Here is a 20,489-nt window from a genome sequence, read left to right as displayed (position 1 = left end):
TGCTAAGACTAAAGACACAATACCAGATATTAAGCTCTTTGAGGTTAAAATTAATTGTATTTGAAGAATTGAATGACAGCATTTGAGATATATGCATTGGACCCAAGAGACTGCTATTAAATAAAGTGAAGGTGAGACTGAGCTGCAGATTCTAGTCTTACCAAATCCCGGATTCTAGTCTTACCAAATCTACTAGTTAGTACCCAATAGCTCTAGATTACAAATCTCTTAAACTATAAAGTGCATTTACCCTCGTCCAACTTCACAAGGAGATTGTTAACAGGGAAAAAAATGCCATTGTATTTCATTATAGCCAACGTTTATTGAGCATACATATGCTAACCACTGTGATCTAATTCAGTTTTTTCAACAGAACTATGAGGTAGTTATTAATATCACCCCCATTTTATGGATTCGGAAATAGACACAGGTTAAATCACCTGCTTGTGTTGGACTCAGGATTGGTTTGGCTCCAGAATCTGTATTCTTTACCGTGGTCTACCACCTTTCTCAGGCCAAAAAGGATTCAAAACGGCCTCCTGGGTTTATTCTTAGAGCAATGATGAGGAAAGATGTCTTGGGTATTTGATCTAAAAATAATTACTTCAGACTAATCTCATTTTACTCAATTATTACCTTATAGACCTGAATGGAATACAAGCATTATCATCTACTTAGAAAAATATTCACATCAACCCACTAGCCATAATTACAAACAAAACCTAATAATAAATATATGAATCACACTGAATTGATATATGAATCATACAGTGACCTTATATATTGGTCCTCACATCATTGAATCTCAAAACAACTCTATGAAATGAGCAGGACTTATGTCATTATCCACCATTTGCATGAAAAGAAATTGAGCTTAATAGCTGTCAAGTGCCTTCCTTGATATCACACGGAGGTATATGTGGCTGAACCAGGTACCGAGTCCGTATGTCTGCTTACTCCACATCCAATTTCATTTCCATTTTTTTTTCATGGAGAATATTTTTTCCTCTCTTAGTTTGCCTCAACTTCATCCCCTCTAGTGTATTTACTGAATGAGAAGTAAAATCCAAAGAAATATGGATAATCCAACTGTCCCTGATTAAGAATTAATTTTTGCAAAGAAAAAGTAGTAACGCATCTACATAGCACCTCCTCAAAAAACATTTGAACTTTCTATCTGATACATATATATGTCATACACAAAGACAAGTAACTATCCTATCTGGTGCTATACAAATTTGTTTTTCTCAACTTACTGCTTAGGTATTTTAAAGGAAAATATTTATACTTGCCCCTTTTCAAAGGTTTAATATTAAGTTTCTAGCATGTCCCCGTAGTAACCAGTTTTTCTGGAAGAATATTGGGCATATTCAGTTTCTAAATATGAAAAACCTTAAATTACATTATCCTAAAAACACTTAGCATTCAGGGGCTTTAATTATGGAAACTTACCCCATATCCTGATGGGGATGACTTCATTTCTCACAAATATTCCTAAAGCATCTGCCCTTCACTACAGTGGTAGACTGTATTCACTTCTAACCTCACAAAGAAGGAAAGAATCCCACAGACACAGGCATTGCTATCGGAACTAAAAAATGCCTAATTTCATCTGAAGTAAACTGAACATGTTCTTTCCTGGGTAAAAGATAAGGCAAAGGGAGGGTGGTGTGACAGGGCAGTGAGTAGAGCCAAAAAGGACACTTTAAATGTCCAGGCACCAGGTTCCTGGAATGTCTGTAACCCTGAAGATCTATCTCTTAAGAAGCGAGGGTTCTGAGAGGTGAGGAAAAGAAGCACGTTTTGCTGGTTTATTAGACAAGGGTGGGAAATGACACCGAACCTCCTTTAGGGGAAGTAGAAGAGGTGAGATCTCAAGATCTTCAGAGTGTTGGAAAAGGATCCAAGTTAGAGAAATGACTTACAAACTGAACAGTCAGGTGGGATGAGGGGGAATGTTGCAAGAAAAATAAAGCATTCCCACCCCACCCCTCAGAAAAAAAATAAATAAAGCATTTCCTTTACTTTGAAGCATGACATGGCTTCCTACATATTTACAACATTGACTTTTCTGGGTATTTTCGCCATGCACCAGGGATTAGGTCTACCAGACAAGAGGTCCAGAAGAACTAGGTTATTTACTTTCTTACCTGCATATTTTACCCCTGGCCACGCCAACGTGCTGCTGGGTGTGTCGACGAATCCCTCATTTCATCCACGTTCCAATAACTGAGGAGCTCCATCTCTGACCTTGATAAATTCCTTGATAAAACTGTATTTACCAGCAGCTTCCAATATCACCTGAGCCCTCCCATCCTTTAATGTATAAACTGCTCCTCCATCCATCCCCGTTTATTATCTTGTCTGTAACTAGACATTGCCGCCAGAATGCATCCCCTGCAGAAACTAGGCCTTTCCACAGCAGGATCCGACAAATCCACATCAATGTGGCACCACGCAGATTTGTAAAGAAGCAGGGCTGCCTAATATCTCTCCCTGTGACATCTGGAGAAGGACAAGTAAAGACCAGGTACATTCAGCGGCTGCCACTCAGAGCAGCCAGAGAGTCAATTCACTTCCCCAGCCTCATAGGTTACTCTGTGAAGGTGCATGGGAGTTCCCTCCTCCGGCTTGGGGCACAGTGTTCCCTTGACTCTTGAAAGCCAAATTGCCTTCAGTCCTTGGGACCCTTTCATTACCGTTTGAACAGGCTGGGGTCTGATTTGCAGGATCTCTTCTCCATTTTTTTTCCCTGTCACCCCCGTAAAGACCAAAGCATGAGAGGTGCTTAATGCCACTGTTTGCCATGAGAAACCCGCTTTTAAAATGTGACTTTGTTCAGCGATTGTGGTGGGGAAGGCTCAGGTGCCCTTTGGCGGAGGGGGGGTTGAGGGGGGGCTGCGGATCAAGATCAAGAGTAGAGAGGTGAGTCTTTTCTGAGACACTAGATGGCACAGCAGCTCTGAGCTGGCGGCCTTGGGAGAGGCTGGGCTGGCTCGCCGCCGTCATTGCCGCCCGCAAACTCCAAGATCCACCTGGGGGGGGAGAGGGGCTCATAGTGTGATTCACTTTGGTGGGCATGGGTTGGCCACTCGGGCTCCACCTGACCTCCTCCCTGGGACTTCCCTCAACGTTAAGTCCTAACGGTAGGTTGAGGCCCCAGGAACATCAGTGAGTTTGCTCGCGGCCCGCCTCTCACAAATGCTTCCGTTGCTTTGCTAACTGGGAAAATACTCGGCTTTTTTTTAGAGTAAGTCCACTCACACCTCGCAGTCCTGACTTCCGTCATCACATTAAAACATGTGCTGTAGGGCAGCCCAGGTGACTCAGTGGTTTAGCACCGCCTTCAGCCCAGGGCCTGGTCCTGGAGACCCGGGATCGAGTCCCGCATCGGGCTCCCTGCGTGGAGCCTGCTTCTCCGTCTGCCTGTGTCTCTGCCTCTCTCTCTCTCTCTCCCTCTATGTCTCAAACAAACAAATAAATAAAATCTTAAAAAAAAAAAAAAAAAACATGTGCTGTAAACCCGACCAAAAAGTTCACTACTACCTGGGTGGACTGCCAAGTGACAGTGGCTGGCCTGGTGATTACACTGCCCACGGGAGACCCCACGGTTGTGTCTGTCTGTCTTGCTTGCTTGCTTTTTTTTTCTTTTTTCTTTTTTTTCCTTCCATGTTGAATGTTATTTATGACTCAGAGACTAAACTGGTTTTACGCTTTGTTCCATTACGTTTCCAAATAGCTGCCGTGGGTTTCTCCACAGCATCCAGCAAGTTCTCATGCAAGTGTTTGCTTCTCTGTAGTGGTTATTGATGAATGGAGGTCGGGGGGTAGGAGAGGCCGCCACACGGATTTCTGTGCAGGTGTGGTCCACGTCCCCAACAGGGCCGCCCCTGAAGGCAGCGGAGGCCACGTTTCCTGGCAATCTTTGCTTTATGAGAGGCATAAAGCAGACAGGGAGCAGACAGGCTGAAGTCCCACCCCGCCCCTTCCTCCCGTTAGCTGCCAAACTGAGGAGGATTTCTCAGGAATGGAGCCTTTCTGGGTGTTTCCCTCCTTTTCTTCCTCTGTGCCTGGCAGGAGAGCCCGGGGCTTCTCTGGCAGACTTCTCCCTGGGCATTTGTCTTAGAGAGCAGGTCTCCAGTTTTTAGCCTGGGAAACTGCTGCTGCCCACTGCTCAGTGTGGGGCGTGGGAAAGAGGGCCGACTGCCCACTGACCTGGGAGAAGCATCTGACCCTCTCCTGCCCTTATCTTACCTGCCTTGCCTTCTCTGTTGTCTTCCTCCTGTGGTGGTTATCTGTGAAGATGGAGCTGTTGGCTGCTTCCGGCCATTTCCCAGACATTTTATTCTGAAATGAACAAAAAATACAACAGACCAAAGAAGACGAGGAGAAGCACTTAGGAAGGCAGGAGAGAGCCAGGAGCGTGGCAACGTGGGGAGAAGGAGCTCCAGGCAGCGCTCGGCGGTTTGGGGCAACAGGGTGTTGAAGAGATTTCCACAGTTCCTTCAATTCTTTACCAGCCTTAGCTCTCCTCTCCCACACTGTGGTGCTGGTCCTAAGATGACCTAGAGTGGCTCCAAGGACGGCCTTGAACCACTGTGTCAAATGCTGCGTCGAGCAGCTGACAGCGCTCTTCATCATAGGTTTTAACTCTTGGACAAAATATAACCATTTTCATTTGATTTTTCTCTTGGAGTCTGGTTGGCATACATAATTAGTTCTAACATAATGGGATCTATAGATCCTAAGGACAGCACTTTTTTTTTTAATCTGTAAGAGTTGGTCAGTATGGAGTTCACACTGATTAATATTGTAAATGCTCCTCCGAAACTCAGAGATCTGTTCCCAACTTTGACTCTGTCAAGATTTTAGTGCTAAATTCTAACCTCTTTTCCCGACTGAGTTTTCTTCCTCCCCACGGAGGTGAGAATGAGACTCGGCAACTGTTTTCCCTTTTAGTCATGCTTCTAGAAAGGTCCATGCTATTTGCAGCTGATGTCAAGTAGCAGAAACAGCAGGGCTGCTCCTCGTGCTGAAGAGCCGTAATCCTATTATGCCTACCTGAGACGTTCACATTAGCTGCTGCTATCGCAGGAGATGGACTGAGGTGACCCAATTGACTTTTAAATCCCCAAGGGTCCCAGTTTCAAAATGCCCATGTCTAAGTCAAGTGCTAGATTAGGCCCCTTCCTAAGAAGGCCTGGTTCCTTTAGAGCCCCCATGGCCATAGCTTTTTCTTCGGGGTCTCTGGGTCCTCTTCTTTCTGAGTTCCGTTCTTAAGCACCGATTGATGCACAGTGGTGTCCTTCAGTGGCGATTCTTCACAGGAGGGGAAGCTCCCTGGCATCGCTCTGGGTCATGGACTTAGCACCCGTCCCTTTGAATAGTCAGGATTAGGAAACAGAGGAGGTAATGTGCATGGTATGCAAAGAGCTTTCTTCCTCCAGTTAGCCCCACTTGATCTGTCAAGTCCCTGATATTATGTATAATATGGTTGCAAAATTAATTTTTTAAATTATTCAATCCAGCCAACTATTTTAGAATATTTACAATTCAGTTTTTATTTCTCAGACTACTTACCCAGTAACTTGCTAAGTTTCAGATGTAATTTGCTGGCCCAAACATCATACTTTATCTGTAAGTTTGTTTAATTTTTGAAGTGAGGGTTTGAACTTTGAATATGTTTGCTGGGGTAGGTTGTTTTTTTTTTTTTTCCACTTAAATAAATATGCAGGTACCTTTACATCCAGTACTTCCTTAGCTCTCACATCTCTCTCAGGAAGATATTGTCCCCATTTTACAGATGAGACTGACACTAATGTCACATGCCTGTTGAGTTAAAACTTGATCTGAAAAAAAAAAGAAAAAAAACTTCATCTGTTAAAAACTTGCACTGTTAAAACTTGATCTTTGGACTCAAAATCCAGTGCTTGGTCAACTGATTTGACCAAGGAACACTTATTAAAATGTAATGTAATTAAGGATGGAACACCATCAGTACCTCATGAAGGTTTAAATGTTTAGCATACAGTAACACTGAGGAATACCATGAATTGTTGGAATTTTAGGACAAGATACATAAAATAGACTGACAGTAATTAAGAGGTGACATACATGACTGTATCAATTAGCTGCATCAATTAGTAAATGCTGCCTGTCCATCCACATAGCACTTTGAGGATTAATAACCCTTGTGTTTGTCTTTATTTTTTTTTGTGTGTGTGTTTGTCTATAAATTTCAAAAACCTATTCGCCAGGATTCCTTTTATTGTAGAGAGCAGTAGAAAACCCAAATTATTGACCAGTCATGTCAATTATCTTTGGTGTATAATTAAACTCTATTAGTGATTCCAGAACAATCACCAACATGAAAGACAATTAGGAATCCATTCAGTCCTCCCATGCCAAAATGTCCATAACACCTGCATATTCTATCCTAGGAGGCAGGTTATTAGACTAGTTTTATAATAACTTATAGGAAAAAAAAACTTTAGATACAACACTGATTGACATCTCATGAAAAACTGGTCATCCATGGAACAAACTTTGGGAAATGAGAGTGTATACCTTCCTTCTCTTCCTTTCTGACTAATCCCAGACATGACTATTTGCCTTCTGCTCATCTCATGCCCTGACTTTGTCAGGGATAGGTCAGAAATTTTGAGTCTCTATTAACCCTTTATTTGAGTTCCGTGCTAGAAGCATATTACATTCCCCCAAACAATAGTGACAGCAGCATTATTCTGTTGGGCTAAAACATCACACAAGATCCCAAGGAATTTGGATCAGTCATCCAGTTGATGAAATCAATTGTTCCTAGATGTGTTAAAAGACAAGTTTTGTAGTTATTGATTCAGATGGTAATGAAAACAGTTTTTTTTAGAGCAATCATCTACAAAGTGAGAGAAAGTAAGCCAACCACAATGTTCTTCCCTGAGAGTGGAAGGGAAGGATACTGTGTGCACATCCTTCCATTGAGGAGCACATTCATTTCAAAAATCCCTTTAGGAATTATAATGATGTGATCTTACCCTCTGTCAATATCTTTTTACAGAGATTTCTCCTAAGAAGTCCCCTCAACACATTACTGATCCCTGAATCCATTTCTTTATTTCAAGCTTTTACGATGAGTTTTTTGTCATTGTTTTCTTTTTACTTTTTTCTTTGTAGACCTGGCCAGAGGACCGTGGATGACCTAGAGATTATCTATGAAGAGCTCATTCACATTAAGGCCTTATCCCATCTTTCTACCACAGTAGGTTTTCTCTTAGTTGAGCATGGTTGAAGAGGTGGGAGTGTTAAATGCCCTGTTAGCAGTGGAGGAGAGTATTATGGTTTGGGAGTGGTGGTGAAGGAGTGCCTGAATTCTACCTCATAAATCACCCCTACTCTCTCTCATGAGATGGTAAGGAAGTTATACCCAAGAACAATCCCAAAATGGGATCAGGTATTATCACGTTGTTAATAGTTGGTCATGTGCCCTAAACCCTGAAGCAGTAGGAGTGAGTAGGACCGAAAAATGTACTTGACTCTTCCAAACCTGAATCTTGGTATCTGTACACTTAGACAAGAGAACTAGGCCTTAAGAAGAGCTCTGAGACCCTTCCATGAATATAGAACCAAAAGGAGGAAAGAGAGAAATCAAGATGACCTGTCTTGGCCTACAGGGCCAGCTTTGCCCACGTTTGCTCCCTACTAAGAAGGAAGCAGAAGGTTCAGGAGAAAATTGCTTCAGATGTATTAGAGCACAATAGTAGTACCCACTGGTGAAAAATAGCCCAATCGCTATATCTGATTCTGAACTTTTACACGATCAGGTTATTTAGGAAGGCAGTGGACAGAGATTTGGCCTCTGAATAGGGACAGAAAACACCTCCTCCAGTAGAAGGAATACAGGAATGTGATTTCCAGGTAACACAAGTCTTCTCTATGCTAATAGTTCAATAATAATAGTATCTAGAAGTTGTTTCAGTATTCAAAAATCATATTCTAAGGCCCCTCAGCAATATCTACATGTCTAATTTTCCTTTCATTCCCAGCTCACTAGATGGCATTATGCTGTCATATGGTTGCAATGCCTGCAGTCCTTTCTCTGGAGGGTGGGGGGGTCAGGTCTCCTGAGAGCAGTGAGGAACTTGCCACAGCTCCAAGGAAAGGGCTCCAAGCCCTCTCCCCTTCCAACTCAGATGGAACTGCCCTCCCATCCCTGCCCTGTTGCACTGCTTGGAGTCTAGAAGCTTGCTTGCCTACCTGAGTAGGATATTCAGGGGTGTGGTCTAGCCCAGCTCCCTTTCCTGCACACCACTGCCTTTGTCATCCTCATTGTGTCCATTGGAGTAGGGACAGCTGGTGTGCCCCTGCACGTGTAGGCATCATGACTTCATGCTGTAGACAGAAGTGAGAGGAGACTCCTTTTCCTTACCTGTGTTCCACATTCCCAGCATGTTCCTGCTGCCACTTGCCTAGCTTGGTGGAATTGAGAGGACTGTGGGGGAATCTCCTCTTCTAGCTCAAATCCTGGGCAACCAGGCACTGTGGGAAGTTCTCAGGAAGAGCCAAAATTTGGGACGATAATTTAGAATTTTAAAATAATTAGCTATGTAGGAATATAAATCTGCTCACACATCTAGGCTTAACTATTCACCTCTGAGGCATTGACTCTTCCAACACGTGTGTAGTGATGCATTACCTGTGATGTAAGGAAGAGCCTCTCATGGCAACAGAGTCCTCTGATAATCATAGGTGCTCTCGCCTTCATACCTAAGACAGATGACTGGCAGAGAAATTGGCTAGTTCATACCTGTGAAGCCACATTTTAAATGGTTTCTGGGGGAGATTGTCTTGTATGAATTAACTTGCAAAATAGCTTTTGTCAGAGCCTTAAGAATCCAGCGGCAAATTTAGTGAAAGTGGTTCTAGATTAGAGTGCAAAGTGGAGGGTGGCTGTGTGGGCAGAAGGAAACAGTCAGCACTGCTTAGAAGGAAAACAAGTCCCCACCCCACCCCCAAATCTGGCCTTTTGGAATTCTCTCTCTCTCTTTTTCTTCTAGGTGAAACGGGAGTTAGCAGGTGTTCTCATTTTTGAGTCTCATGCCAAAGGAGGAACTGTGTGTAAGTAAACGTAATGGAACATTGTGCCTGGCGAGCCGCTCAGGAGCATATGCCCTGGGAACCTGACTGCAAATGCTTTCCTTTTTTGGGCGCAGGTCATGTGGCAGTTTGGTTTCTCGGGACCTGCATTTATTCTCAGTGTGTGCCTGATCCACAAGGTGGTTTTCTGGTACCAGCTTGATAGCTATTGCCAGCCTGAGTCCCCGCTTGCTCCCTGCTGACCCACGGCAGTGTCTAAAGAGGGTGGGATGAAGTCGTTGCTCTTCAGAAAGGACCCTACGTGGGATCTTTTCACAATGACTTTACTTCAGTTTGGTTTTCGGAGAGCAAGTCTTTCTCCCCAGAGCCCTAGTCAGCAATAAACTACCCTGCTTGCTTTTTCTTCTCACTTCCACGTATCAGCTCCAAGCCTGAGAACATTTCTTTGCCCCAAATACTAGAGCAGTGCTGAGTATATCAATAACTCTCCAGAATGCAAGTTGTTTAGTTCTGTGCTGGAAGCAAGACATTGAAATTTGATATTAACAAATGAGAGCAAAATTGTTTAAGCCATCATTTTTCCCAAGTTCTACAAAATGCTTCTTGGCAAACATGGTGTGTGGTCTCTTCAAGCCAGGAAATGCCTCCTTCTCTAACCTCCCATGGAGGATCAGGAGACACACCAGCGCACCAAGATTCTCGGAAGTCCTGCAATAAAGAAAAATGTTCGCTCCATTTAAACTGACATTTTTTAAACTTAGTGAAACATAGGACACTTTTTAAAATGGACACTTGTTAACTTTTCAAGAGATGTTCTTTGGAAAATCTTGTTCTTTCTTCAGACTGTGTTAGCCAAACAAGCAAGAACATGAATTGTAAAACCAAAAACTTATAAAAATTACATTTCACAATATTTTACTTTCAGTCATCATAAGTGGTATTCCTAACATGGGTATCTATTTTAGTAAGAATGTTTTTTCTTCACATTTTAAAGGTTCACTTTAATATATTTTATTTTTATCATCAGTGATGACTTACAACTTCTCATCTATTTTTTTTTCATTCAAACTTAACTGATTGTTTTCATTTCATTAAAAATATTTAAATATGGTGTCTGGATGGCTCAGTTGGTCAAGTTTCCAACTCTTGATTTTGGCTCAGGTCATGATCTCAGGGTCGAGAGATCGAGCCCTGCATTGGACTCTGCACTCAGCATAGAGTCTGCTTGAGATTCTCTGTCTCTCCCTCTACCCTTTCCCCCATTTGCTCTCTCTCTCAAATAAATATTTTTTTTAAAATAGAGATAATTACAAGCACTTCATCTTCATCAAACACTAACATTATGCCATTTTTTCATATTTTCTAAAGAATGAAATTATAGATACTGTTGAAGGCCTTTTGTTCCTTCCTTTATCTTATTCTTTTCTTCCCTCTCCAAGATAACTCCTACCCTATATGTAGTGGCTGTCATTCCAACCCGTTTTTAAATAATATCCATAGGTATCCATAAACATTAGGTAGTGCTGATTTTCATGTTTTCAAACTTCACACTGGTGGTCAGGTTACTTTTAAAAACTATTTTCTATAACGTAATAAGTTGTGATGAATTGTGGGGGAAAGTGTATGTGTTGCTTTAAGAAATGGATTGCTGGTACATTGGTCTCTAGTAAATTCATATCTTTTAGAGCATAGCAAATAACACAGTATTTCTGTTCCTTTCATGTTCTATAGAAAACGAGACACTATTCCACCTGAATAAGTTAGTATTTGCCAGTAATTTTTTTTCCTTCTGGAATAAATGCATAATTCTGGGGACTTAAAAATGATGATTTGATAAGCTGTAATTTATATTGATGTGCTTCTATTCTTGTCATAAGTCTTTTCATCTTTTTGTATCTAGTGTTTAACCAGGGGGAAGAAGGTACCTCCTGGTACATTATTCTGAAAGGATCGGTGAATGTAGTCATTTATGGCAAGGTATATATATCTTTTTCTTTTTGAAACTTTATTATGCTCCATTTACTAGTGTGGCTCTAAGTATTAACAATGCAATGCTACAATTAGACTTGCAACAACATTGTTACTCAACATAGAAAAGACATTATAGCATCTCTAATCATAAATTATCTCAATTACCATACTCAGTAGATTGAACTTTCTGGGGCTCATCTCCTTATAGATGCATAGATTTAAAATAAATATATAAAATTATACATTTAATTTAGGCCATAATCCATATTACTCAACTAAAAAAAAATAAAACATTATAATCTAATTATATAACTCTCCCTCGACATCCCTGGGTGCAGCCCATACAGCCCACTGTATATATACAGTGTTTTGGGGGAAAGGGGATCTTGTGGCGTGAGGTGAGTAGGTGTTTGCTCAGATTCAGGGACCATCTTCATCTGAATGTTCTGCTCCTCCAGGGTGTGGTGTGTACCCTGCACGAAGGGGATGACTTTGGCAAGTTAGCATTAGTGAATGATGCCCCAAGAGCTGCTTCTATCGTCTTGAGAGAAGATAATTGCCACTTCTTAAGAGTAGACAAAGAGGATTTCAACCGGATCCTAAGGGTGAGTCCAAGGCAAAGTGTGGCTGAGGCGCATCTCATTTTTCCTTTTGCTAGACAAGCAAAGATTAGAGTGTGGTGTTAATTGACTAGTCCTGTAACTACTGAACACTCTATGAACAAAGAGCCTTGGTTACAAACCTGGTATGCCGGTGTACGTTCCGGGATCCAAAGTGGTTATTCCAATAAAGCTGCAAATGTGGCATGCATGCTGGACCAGATAAGTGCACACACCCCTCCTGGCCCATGAGAATTAAAGAAAAACAGGGAGTGCCTTGGCCAGATGTCAGTCTGAGACATTTCTCTTTGGCAATTCTAGGTTGGCCAGTTTGTGTCCTTCCCCCCTCACTCTCCAGCTTTTTCTCCATCGTAGACCTTCTAAGTACCCACCTCCTATCTCTTCCCAAGGCTGAGCCTTTCTCATATCATCACGCCTTCTCCTGATTTATTGAGTGATTACATTTTAGTGGGAATTAACGTCAGTCATGATTACTCCAACCAAGCATTTTCATTCCAAGTGCTTTATGTCAAATTGATTCACACTAAAGGAATTTCAAACTTTAGCAAGTAGGTGAAGAATAATTGGGGTGATAGAGAAATGAGATTTCACTTTGCAGTTGGCTCTGCAAATGCGCCTAATGTAAGCTTATTAAAGTATTTGTGAGCATGGGTGATGTTGAGAAGAGATGGTCCCTGATCTTCCCCACTCCCCACTATACACACACACACACACACACACACACACACACACACACACAACCCCTGGGACTCCTGGGGATGATGACAGTGTTCCATCACCCTTGGCCTCTCAGGTGGCCTGCAGTCCACCCTGCCCCAGCTTGAGTTCACCCTGGGAGATAATTCCCTCAAGGATCACTTTGCTCTTTCCCTCCTTGCTGGCTCACAGAGCAGACTCCCTTCTCTGCCTCTCCCAGCCTTAGTACCTTTCTCTATCCTACCCTGAAGTCCTAAATGCAGTTTCTGTGCTTTCTGATATGCTTGACATTACTTCATGATGATTTACAATGTCTTTCTCCATTCCTAATATATGAATACCTGTTCGCACACAGCCTTAAGCATTTGCCTTTGGTGGCAAAATTTCTGACAACACAGTTTGTCTTAGGAATGCAATCTCTTAATGCAAGGAGAGTTAAATTGGAATTATACCATTGAAGAATATAGAGAAAAATGCCTCATGGAATTTGACTTGGCTCTTAACTGATCTCTTTTAAAGTGGGGACCAAAAGATGAGAAAAAAGCACATTAAGATTTTTAATTTAATTGTTTAAATGACATTGAAATTTAGAGGTAAACTTTAGTAGCTCTTTGAAGTTGACACACACAAAATTTCCAACTCAGCCAAAAATAATTCACTGAAAGAATCAGATTAGGATCATTATTGATACAATTTATAAAATTATCCAAAATAACTGAAAAATGTTTTTAATACATTTCAAACAGATCTTTAAAAAAAATAAACAGAACCTTTTGATGAGAGAGAAAAGGTACACACCTATGAAAATGACACACCCTCAGAAGAAAATCGAAATGAAGAAACCTGCCACATATTTTTGTCAGGATAAGGCGCTTGCTCCCCGTCTTCCCGCTATGCCACCTCTTTGAAAGGTTTCCCAGAGCACAACCACACTCCTCTCTCTACTTGGCTGTTTTTCTGAATCTGGGGTAAAAGCAGAGTTTTAAAACCACATGCCTCAAACCTCATCTGGTCCTCTCTCTGACCATTCCAGCCCTGACTTTGAAAATGACTTAATTTTTAGATGCAACAATTAGCATCACAAGCACCAAATGAGTTTCTGAAGCATTTGAAATTTTTTTCATTGTCTGAGAAAACAGCAGCATCTGTATGTGGTGTAATTTGTATTTGCAGGACGTTGAGGCGAATACAGTCAGACTTAAAGAACATGACCAAGATGTCTTGGTGCTGGAGAAGGTCCCAGCAGGGAACAGGGCTTCTAATCAAGGAAACTCACAGCCTCAGCAAAAGTAGGTTTGCATCCAACACTGCAATTGCCAGACTATGATTAACCTTTTCACATGGTATCATCATTTCTACAATAGCATGCTCTCCTTTTTTGTGGAAGACGGCAGTGTGTGTGACTTTTTTTTCTCTCTATTGACTAATCACACATCTTGTGGAGGATAATGTATCCATTTCTGGCACTGCGTTGAGCTTGGTGCTGCCTGGAGTTAATTCAGAGGAGACTGTTCCCCTTCTCTACAGACGCTCTCTATATACGGTATTCAACTGTAATAGCTTTGGAACAGAAGACGGGAAGAACAATGGAAATAGGAATGCCAGGCAGCGCAAAGGATAGGTAGGCCCCGAGGTGATGAGAACCTCTGGTATTTGAATTTCCTGTGTAGGATTTCCCGAGAAGTGTTTTCATCTTATCAGAATGAGCATCTTTGCCGGAAACGCAGACTTCAAATATAAGACAGTCTGTTGATTGTAGCCCAGAAGCATCCATTTGGCCTTATCCATACTCAATCCTGCTAACATTGAAAGGATTATTTGCTTCCCATCTCTCAGGTTCCCTGTCGAACTTGATCCCTTTTTCAGATGTCTGTGTTCAGTCCCATCTTTTGTTGCAACTTCTCACATGAGGCTTTTTTCCCCATCAAATGTGCCAACACTTGAATAGTAAGACAGGAGAACAAGAAATGTAGCTTTAAGAAATTGTAGAAGATTGCAGAATCTTGTTTTTAAAATAAAGATTAATCTTCAATCTTGGAATAATAGAAACACCAATTCTGTAGCTAAAGACAGTGTCACCAAATAACATGCTGAAAAAGAATGCCTCCTAAGTAACTTTCTTTTGTTTGCCACAAAAATGGGGTGTTCCCTTTAATCAGGCTACTCACAGTAACTGATGAATTTTTACCGTTTAGACTAAAAGCCCAAAGCTCAGACATTTTCATCTGGGTGAATCAACATATTTTCAAAGAAGGTGGGAAAAAATAAATTTTATTGAATAGCCATAATATATTTTGCATGTTTTATGTAATCCTTACAACAAACCCCTTTTAACGGATGGGAAAAGCTTAGTCTCAGAGAAGCAAGTTACTTGCCCAAGGTTACAGGGCTTGTAGTGGTAGAGCTGGCATCAGGTCTGACTTGACAACTTCAATGCTTTTGTGCTTTCGGCCATGAAGCTTACAATAGCAAAGTACATGATGTAAATACTGTATCCTCAACACTCTCACGTAACCATTGCAGACCAATATATTTCAAAAGGGCTGACATAAAACAGATAATATGAAAAACTATCTTTTTCACTTACAGACCTGTAAATTGCCATCCAGAACTCATTCTTTTTTTTAATTTTTCACTACCATCCATTCTTAAAAATGTTCTTATACAAATGTTTTCAACAGTCATCCTTTCAGCCCACAGAAGATAAAAATGAAAACATTTTTTTATGTGAAGGTTAGGCCCCTCCCCATTGATTTTCTTCAGTGTGCTTAAATACATCCTGACCATCTTTTGGTGGTAATCTGCATTCTTTAATAATGCCTCAGATGTCTCGGGAAAATTTTGCTACCAGAAAAAGTGAGCCTTGAAAATTCTCCTTAACCTTGAAACATTTGACCAAGAAGTCCCCTGGAGGCCCGCTTCCTTCACCTTCTCATACCATGGGGGAATGATCAAAAGCATTTGCTTGTTACAACATAGTCCATTCAGAGCACCTTCCAAATATAGATTTTTTTTTTTTATGAACTCAAACTAAAGGGAACAGAAGAGGAGAAGCCCATGTATTCAATTTATTTTAGGCCTGGATCTGATTTCCGTTATATCTCCTTTTTTGTGTTCTGTAGACCAATCCAGATTTCTTATATAATTCAAAAACGTGTGCATGTTCACAGCAAACCATTTAAAAAATATCAGTCAGCACAAAATAATGCACTAGGCAAGATCAGCTCCCTAAAGAGGAAAAAGCCATTCTCTCAAGGGGTTGTTTCCCATGTTAAGTTTTCTGAAGCCAGAAATTAAAGGGGGCTCCATGTAAATGAATTTTGACCTGATGTTCTGGATGACTTTGATAATATGCCAACAATGATGTCTAAGGGTGGACTTAAAATTTGGGAACTTCTAGGGCCTCTGTCTTTTCAGAAATCATCCTTTTTGAGCTCAAAGAAGGTCACCACATTGGTGCTCCTAATAATGTTTCATTTTTCTGATTCACTTTTCCCCTGAGAAATCCAGAACAGTTCTTTATGTATACATTTTAAAACTTTCAAAACTGCCTGACTGCCCAAGCCACTCATCTCACGGTGTGATATTAAAATATCAATAGCAGGACATGTTTCTTGTGATGAATAAAGGCTCTCAGGATGAGGCTCTCAAACATTTACCATTTTGGATATCTTCTGCCCTGTGGTTATGTGATTTTAGTAGGAAAGAAAGATTTTTTTAAAGGTTTTACTTATTTATTCATGAGAGACACACAGAGAGGCAGAAATATAGACAGAAGGAGAAGCAGGCCCCCGACAGGGAGCTTGATGTGGGACTCAATCCCAGGACCCCGGGATCACGACCTGAGCCAAAGGCAGACACTCAACCACTGAGCCATCCAAGTGCCCAGAAAGAGATTTTTGAAGTGACTATTCCTGTTTTAGTTACTGTGTTGCTTTTTCTTTAGACTGTCAACCACCCAACTGTTCAGCTCCATCCTGTTTGCAGGAAGATAGTCTCTTTTGGGCTCTCCTCCCTCCCCATATTATATTGTTGTTCCAGGTGCAGATAGAAGTGTCCTCATTTCCAGACTTGGCGTTGGGAAAAGATTTTTCTGTCACGAGCTTAAGAGCCCACAGCCTGGATAATGTAACCAATTGGGGTTCTCTTTAACTTGGACCGGAGTAGATCCTTCATGCAATAAACTGAAAGAGCCATGCTGTCTGGTATTCAAGTCCCTCCTTTAAAGAGAGGTCAGGCAGAGGGCGTCTGGCAGTGTCCAGCCTGAAACAAAGCAATAACGTGATGTTTCAGCCAAGCCCCGAGCTGCAGGATCACAGATGGTTACGTCTGGCCAGAAGCTCCCTGGCCCTCCCTGGTGAGGGATCCCTGCCCCAAGGGAGTTCAGCACCTGCGCTGCCCTCTGCGGTGCTGGGCCGGAGGGGATGGGCTAAGGCGCTTGCAGCAGCGGTACCACTAGGGGGAGCCTCTGGTAGCAAAACCGAGATCCCCTTGGTGTTGAGACTAACCAGGTGGGCAGAGTTAGAGCTGTCGCTTCTCCCTAATGAGGTGATGGTTTCCTATCTTGGCTTGTCCTCCAGTCTTCATTCATTTTGGCCAGACATTACACTCTAGCCAAGGGATGCCCAAACCAAAAACAGCAGAATGTTAGGCAGAATTAAACTTTTGAGGAGGGAACAGATTTGAAACTGGTGTATCCATTATATAGCCAGTGGTAGAGCTTGCAGCCTTCCCGGCAACAGCCACCCAGTGCCCTGCGAAATATAAGCAACAGGTGTTTTATGCAATGTCTTTTTACTCTTATTTAAATAAAACTTGTTTTCAGAAGCAGACAAGTTCCCGTTCAGAATGAGCTGCACGCATGCAGGTACCTAGACGTAGCCTCCACCCCGAGCGTCCTGGTACTCAGCACCACGACACACACACCTGTGCTCCAAAGCCAGACCAGGCTCAGCAGAGATCTGGCACTTAGGAACTCTGTGACCATGGGTCCCCAGCCTCCCCTTGCCGAGCAGTTTCTCTCTCTGCAGAATGAAGATAATATTTAAGTGGCAGGAATAAGCAGGACATCGTTCAGTGCCCACCTGGCTGTTGGGGGCATAGTAAACACTCAACAGATGCCAATGCCCTCTCCAACCCGCTTCCTTATTAATGTAGTCAGCTGCTTCTCATCTTCAGCTCATCTGGTGAGCACTACCCAAGAATCATGAATTTCAGAAATTATTGAATGACCTCAGCCACTTTCTTCATTTATGTGTTCAAGGTCATTATAGATATACCCGCTCCTTTCCTCAAATAGCCATTGCCTACCAGAGGAAAAAATCCTGTCTTTCACCTCATTTATTTTGAGAAAGGAGTGATATTTTTTTAGATTAAAATAGATTATTTATTTTTCTATTCCCCTTCCCTCCTCTAGTCTCCAAAGCCAGGTTTCCTCAAAGATGTAACACTTCAGCTTCTTTCTGGTCCTAAGTGCACACACACACTCGCAAGCACACAGAGAATCCAGATAATGGTTGTAATGATCACCCTACCTTCCAGGGAGCCTGCATTTGCTACTTTGTTCAGTCCCAGGCTTGTTCCACTCAGCCTGTGTTTGCTTGTGCACATGGCTATATGTTGGATTGCCTCTTCTATACTCCTTTGGACAGGAGGTAAAGACCCTGAGAATTACTACGTTGCAGATATTCCTGGGATCTCAACACATTTCCTGCAAGGTCTCAAGCACGCAGGGAGAGGGTGTTGATGAGGAGGCAAAGAAATCTGGGTTCTCCTGGAGCCAAATTATACCACTGCTCTCTGAACATAAGGGAGTTTTATTTTCATTGTTGTTTTTCTTCCTGTCATTTTGCTTTAAGTGAAATTCCGAGCAGAAACACAAAGTCTGAGTTTTAGAATAGGATCACCCAGATCATCTTAATGGATTTTGCCTGTTGTTTTCATTCACTGTTTTGTTGCCATCTTTAATAGGACTTTGAAATAACCCACATTCAGTTTAAAAAAATAAATTCTGTCCTGCGGACTTATGAAACCCATGGATGGATCTGAAATAATGACTGACACTCCCACCCCCAAATTACAGTATTTGACGTTAAAATAAATACTATGGATTTTTCTACCATTGATTTATTTCCTAGTCAGATGCCACTGGAGTTTGTTTGCTCATCAGTGTTTGGGGTTTTGTTTTCTCTTCTCTTGTTTTATTCTTAGCGTATTTCCAAAGCACATACCAGTGTACAGTTGGGAAAGACAGAGCATTCCAGAAATAGGCAGGGGAATCCAATGTGAGACTGAGACTTTGCTACGAATAACCCATATATGGATAACCCAGTTTACTGTCACTTCCCCTTACCACCGTCTCCCCCTGCCTGACCTGAAGTGCCCTGTGATTTACATGTTCCTTTCCATTCCCTTCGGAGCAAAGCTGAAGTTTCTCAGTTCCCAGCCTATGAGAGTCACTTTCCAAGTTTTGTTTAGTTCCATGTAGGGAAAAAAGAATAATGTTTTAGGAACTACTTCAATTTGTGAGCTTTTTATTTTTCACTGCCTTCCCGTGTGGCTTTGGCAAGGTACATGATGTCTCTTACCATGAGGAGAATATGGGCCATAAGTTAAGTCATTACGGTTCTCTGAGACTCAATACATGAATAAATACATGAAAACCAAATAAAATAGAAAACACAAAACCCTTACCTTAGATATGTAAAAAGCTATTCATTTATGATTTGCCCACTTTTGAAAAACTAATGATATTTTTATTTCTTATCCAGGTATACTGTGATGTCAGGAACACCTGAAAAAATTTTAGAGCATTTTCTAGAAACAATACGTCTTGAACCAGCTTTAAATGAAGCAACAGGTAAACACCAAGAAAGTTTTATCTGCCCATTAAATCTATGCAGGGCACTGTTTAAAAAAAAAAAAAATCCTGAATTCATTCTCAGTGTGTAGCCAAACAGTTTCAGAGAGAATTATATGTATTAACAGTAGAAGAGCATTCCTGTGTGGCCAAGTCAGGAAACAATCCTTCCGACCCTCCTCTGCCCACCCAGTTCTGGCTTTCCTTTGTAGATGGCGCAGTCTTGTTCATACATAATAGGAAGAGCCAGCCTTCCATGGACGTCCATTCAGTCATAATTTAAATCCTACCTATTTCTATGAAGGATTTGAAGCTGTCTGCATAAAAAGCACAACCTTGTTCCAGCTGAGAGTAATATGGTTCTGTCTGTATTGTGACTCCTTCGGCTGTGGACAGTAGGCTGCCCCGGGATGTAACAGCACCACCACGTGTGCCTCGGGCTGCCATAACAAACTGGATGGTTTAAACAATAGCAGTTTATCGTCTGGCAGTGCCCGAGGCTAAAAGGCCAGAATCAAGGTGACAGCAGAATTGGCTCCTTCTGAGGGCTGTGAGGAACAGTCTGCTCCATGCCACTTTCCTAGCTTCTGGTGGTTTGCCAGCAATCTTCAGCAGTCCTTGTGCTTTGATCTCTGACTTCATATTCACTGGCGTTTCCTGCCTCTTCCCATAGTCTCCCCTCTGTACATCTGCCTCTGTGTCCAAATGTCCCCTTTTTAGAAAGGATACCAGTCATATGGAATTAGGCCTACAGTAATGACCTCTTCTTAACTTACATCTGCAAAGACCCTATTTCCAAGTAAGATCACATTCTTAGGTATTGCAGGTTACAATTTCAACATAGCTTTTTGGGGGTGGGGGGAATTCAACTCATAATAATGCCTTACGGTGAACCAGTCCTTTAGACTAAGACACAGAGATCTGAGGATGAATGAGATGAATTTCACCACTAAACTACATATTCAGAGTTATGACATTGTTCTCCATTTCAGTTACTATCTCATACATGATTTTGGAGAGCATTATTCAACTTAAAAAAAAATCCTATGTTACTGGATGTCTCAGAATGATAGGTTAATATTTTAAGCACACTGAGCCCATAGATAAACATTTTATCACTAAAAGAAGCTCAAAGATTTATCTCAAATATTTAGTGATAGTTCAAAGCCCAGTTCCATCAACTTTGTGATATACTTAAGGTAAAGCCATCATTATTATTATATTCTGCTGAAAAGTATCTTGCCACTGATTTA

The 20,489-nt window shown here is 41.6% G+C and overlaps 1 protein-coding gene across 25 annotated transcripts in view; it reads left to right on the top strand.

The window, feature by feature from the left end:
- The window catches only part of RAPGEF4 (Rap guanine nucleotide exchange factor 4), a 282,236-nt gene that overhangs the window by 211,551 nt on the left and 50,196 nt on the right, over positions 1–20,489 (top strand). For all 25 annotated transcript variants that reach the window (XM_055308182.1, XM_055308181.1, XM_055308180.1 and 22 more), the window contains 6 exons: positions 7,171–7,255; positions 9,051–9,111; positions 10,991–11,067; positions 11,520–11,666; positions 13,551–13,666; positions 19,148–19,236. In XM_055308182.1, coding sequence (XP_055164157.1) covers positions 7,171–7,255; positions 9,051–9,111; positions 10,991–11,067; positions 11,520–11,666; positions 13,551–13,666; positions 19,148–19,236 — 575 coding nt within the window. The remainder of the gene's footprint in view (positions 1–7,170; positions 7,256–9,050; positions 9,112–10,990; positions 11,068–11,519; positions 11,667–13,550; positions 13,667–19,147; positions 19,237–20,489) is intronic.

The sequence above is a fragment of the Nyctereutes procyonoides genome, unplaced genomic scaffold, assembly GCF_905146905.1.
Source record: "Nyctereutes procyonoides isolate TBG_1078 unplaced genomic scaffold, NYPRO_anot_genome, whole genome shotgun sequence".
In the NCBI taxonomy this organism is placed as follows: Eukaryota; Metazoa; Chordata; class Mammalia; order Carnivora; family Canidae; genus Nyctereutes; species Nyctereutes procyonoides.
Note: the sequence above shows the minus strand (reverse complement) of the source record. Positions and strands in the feature narration are given on the sequence as shown.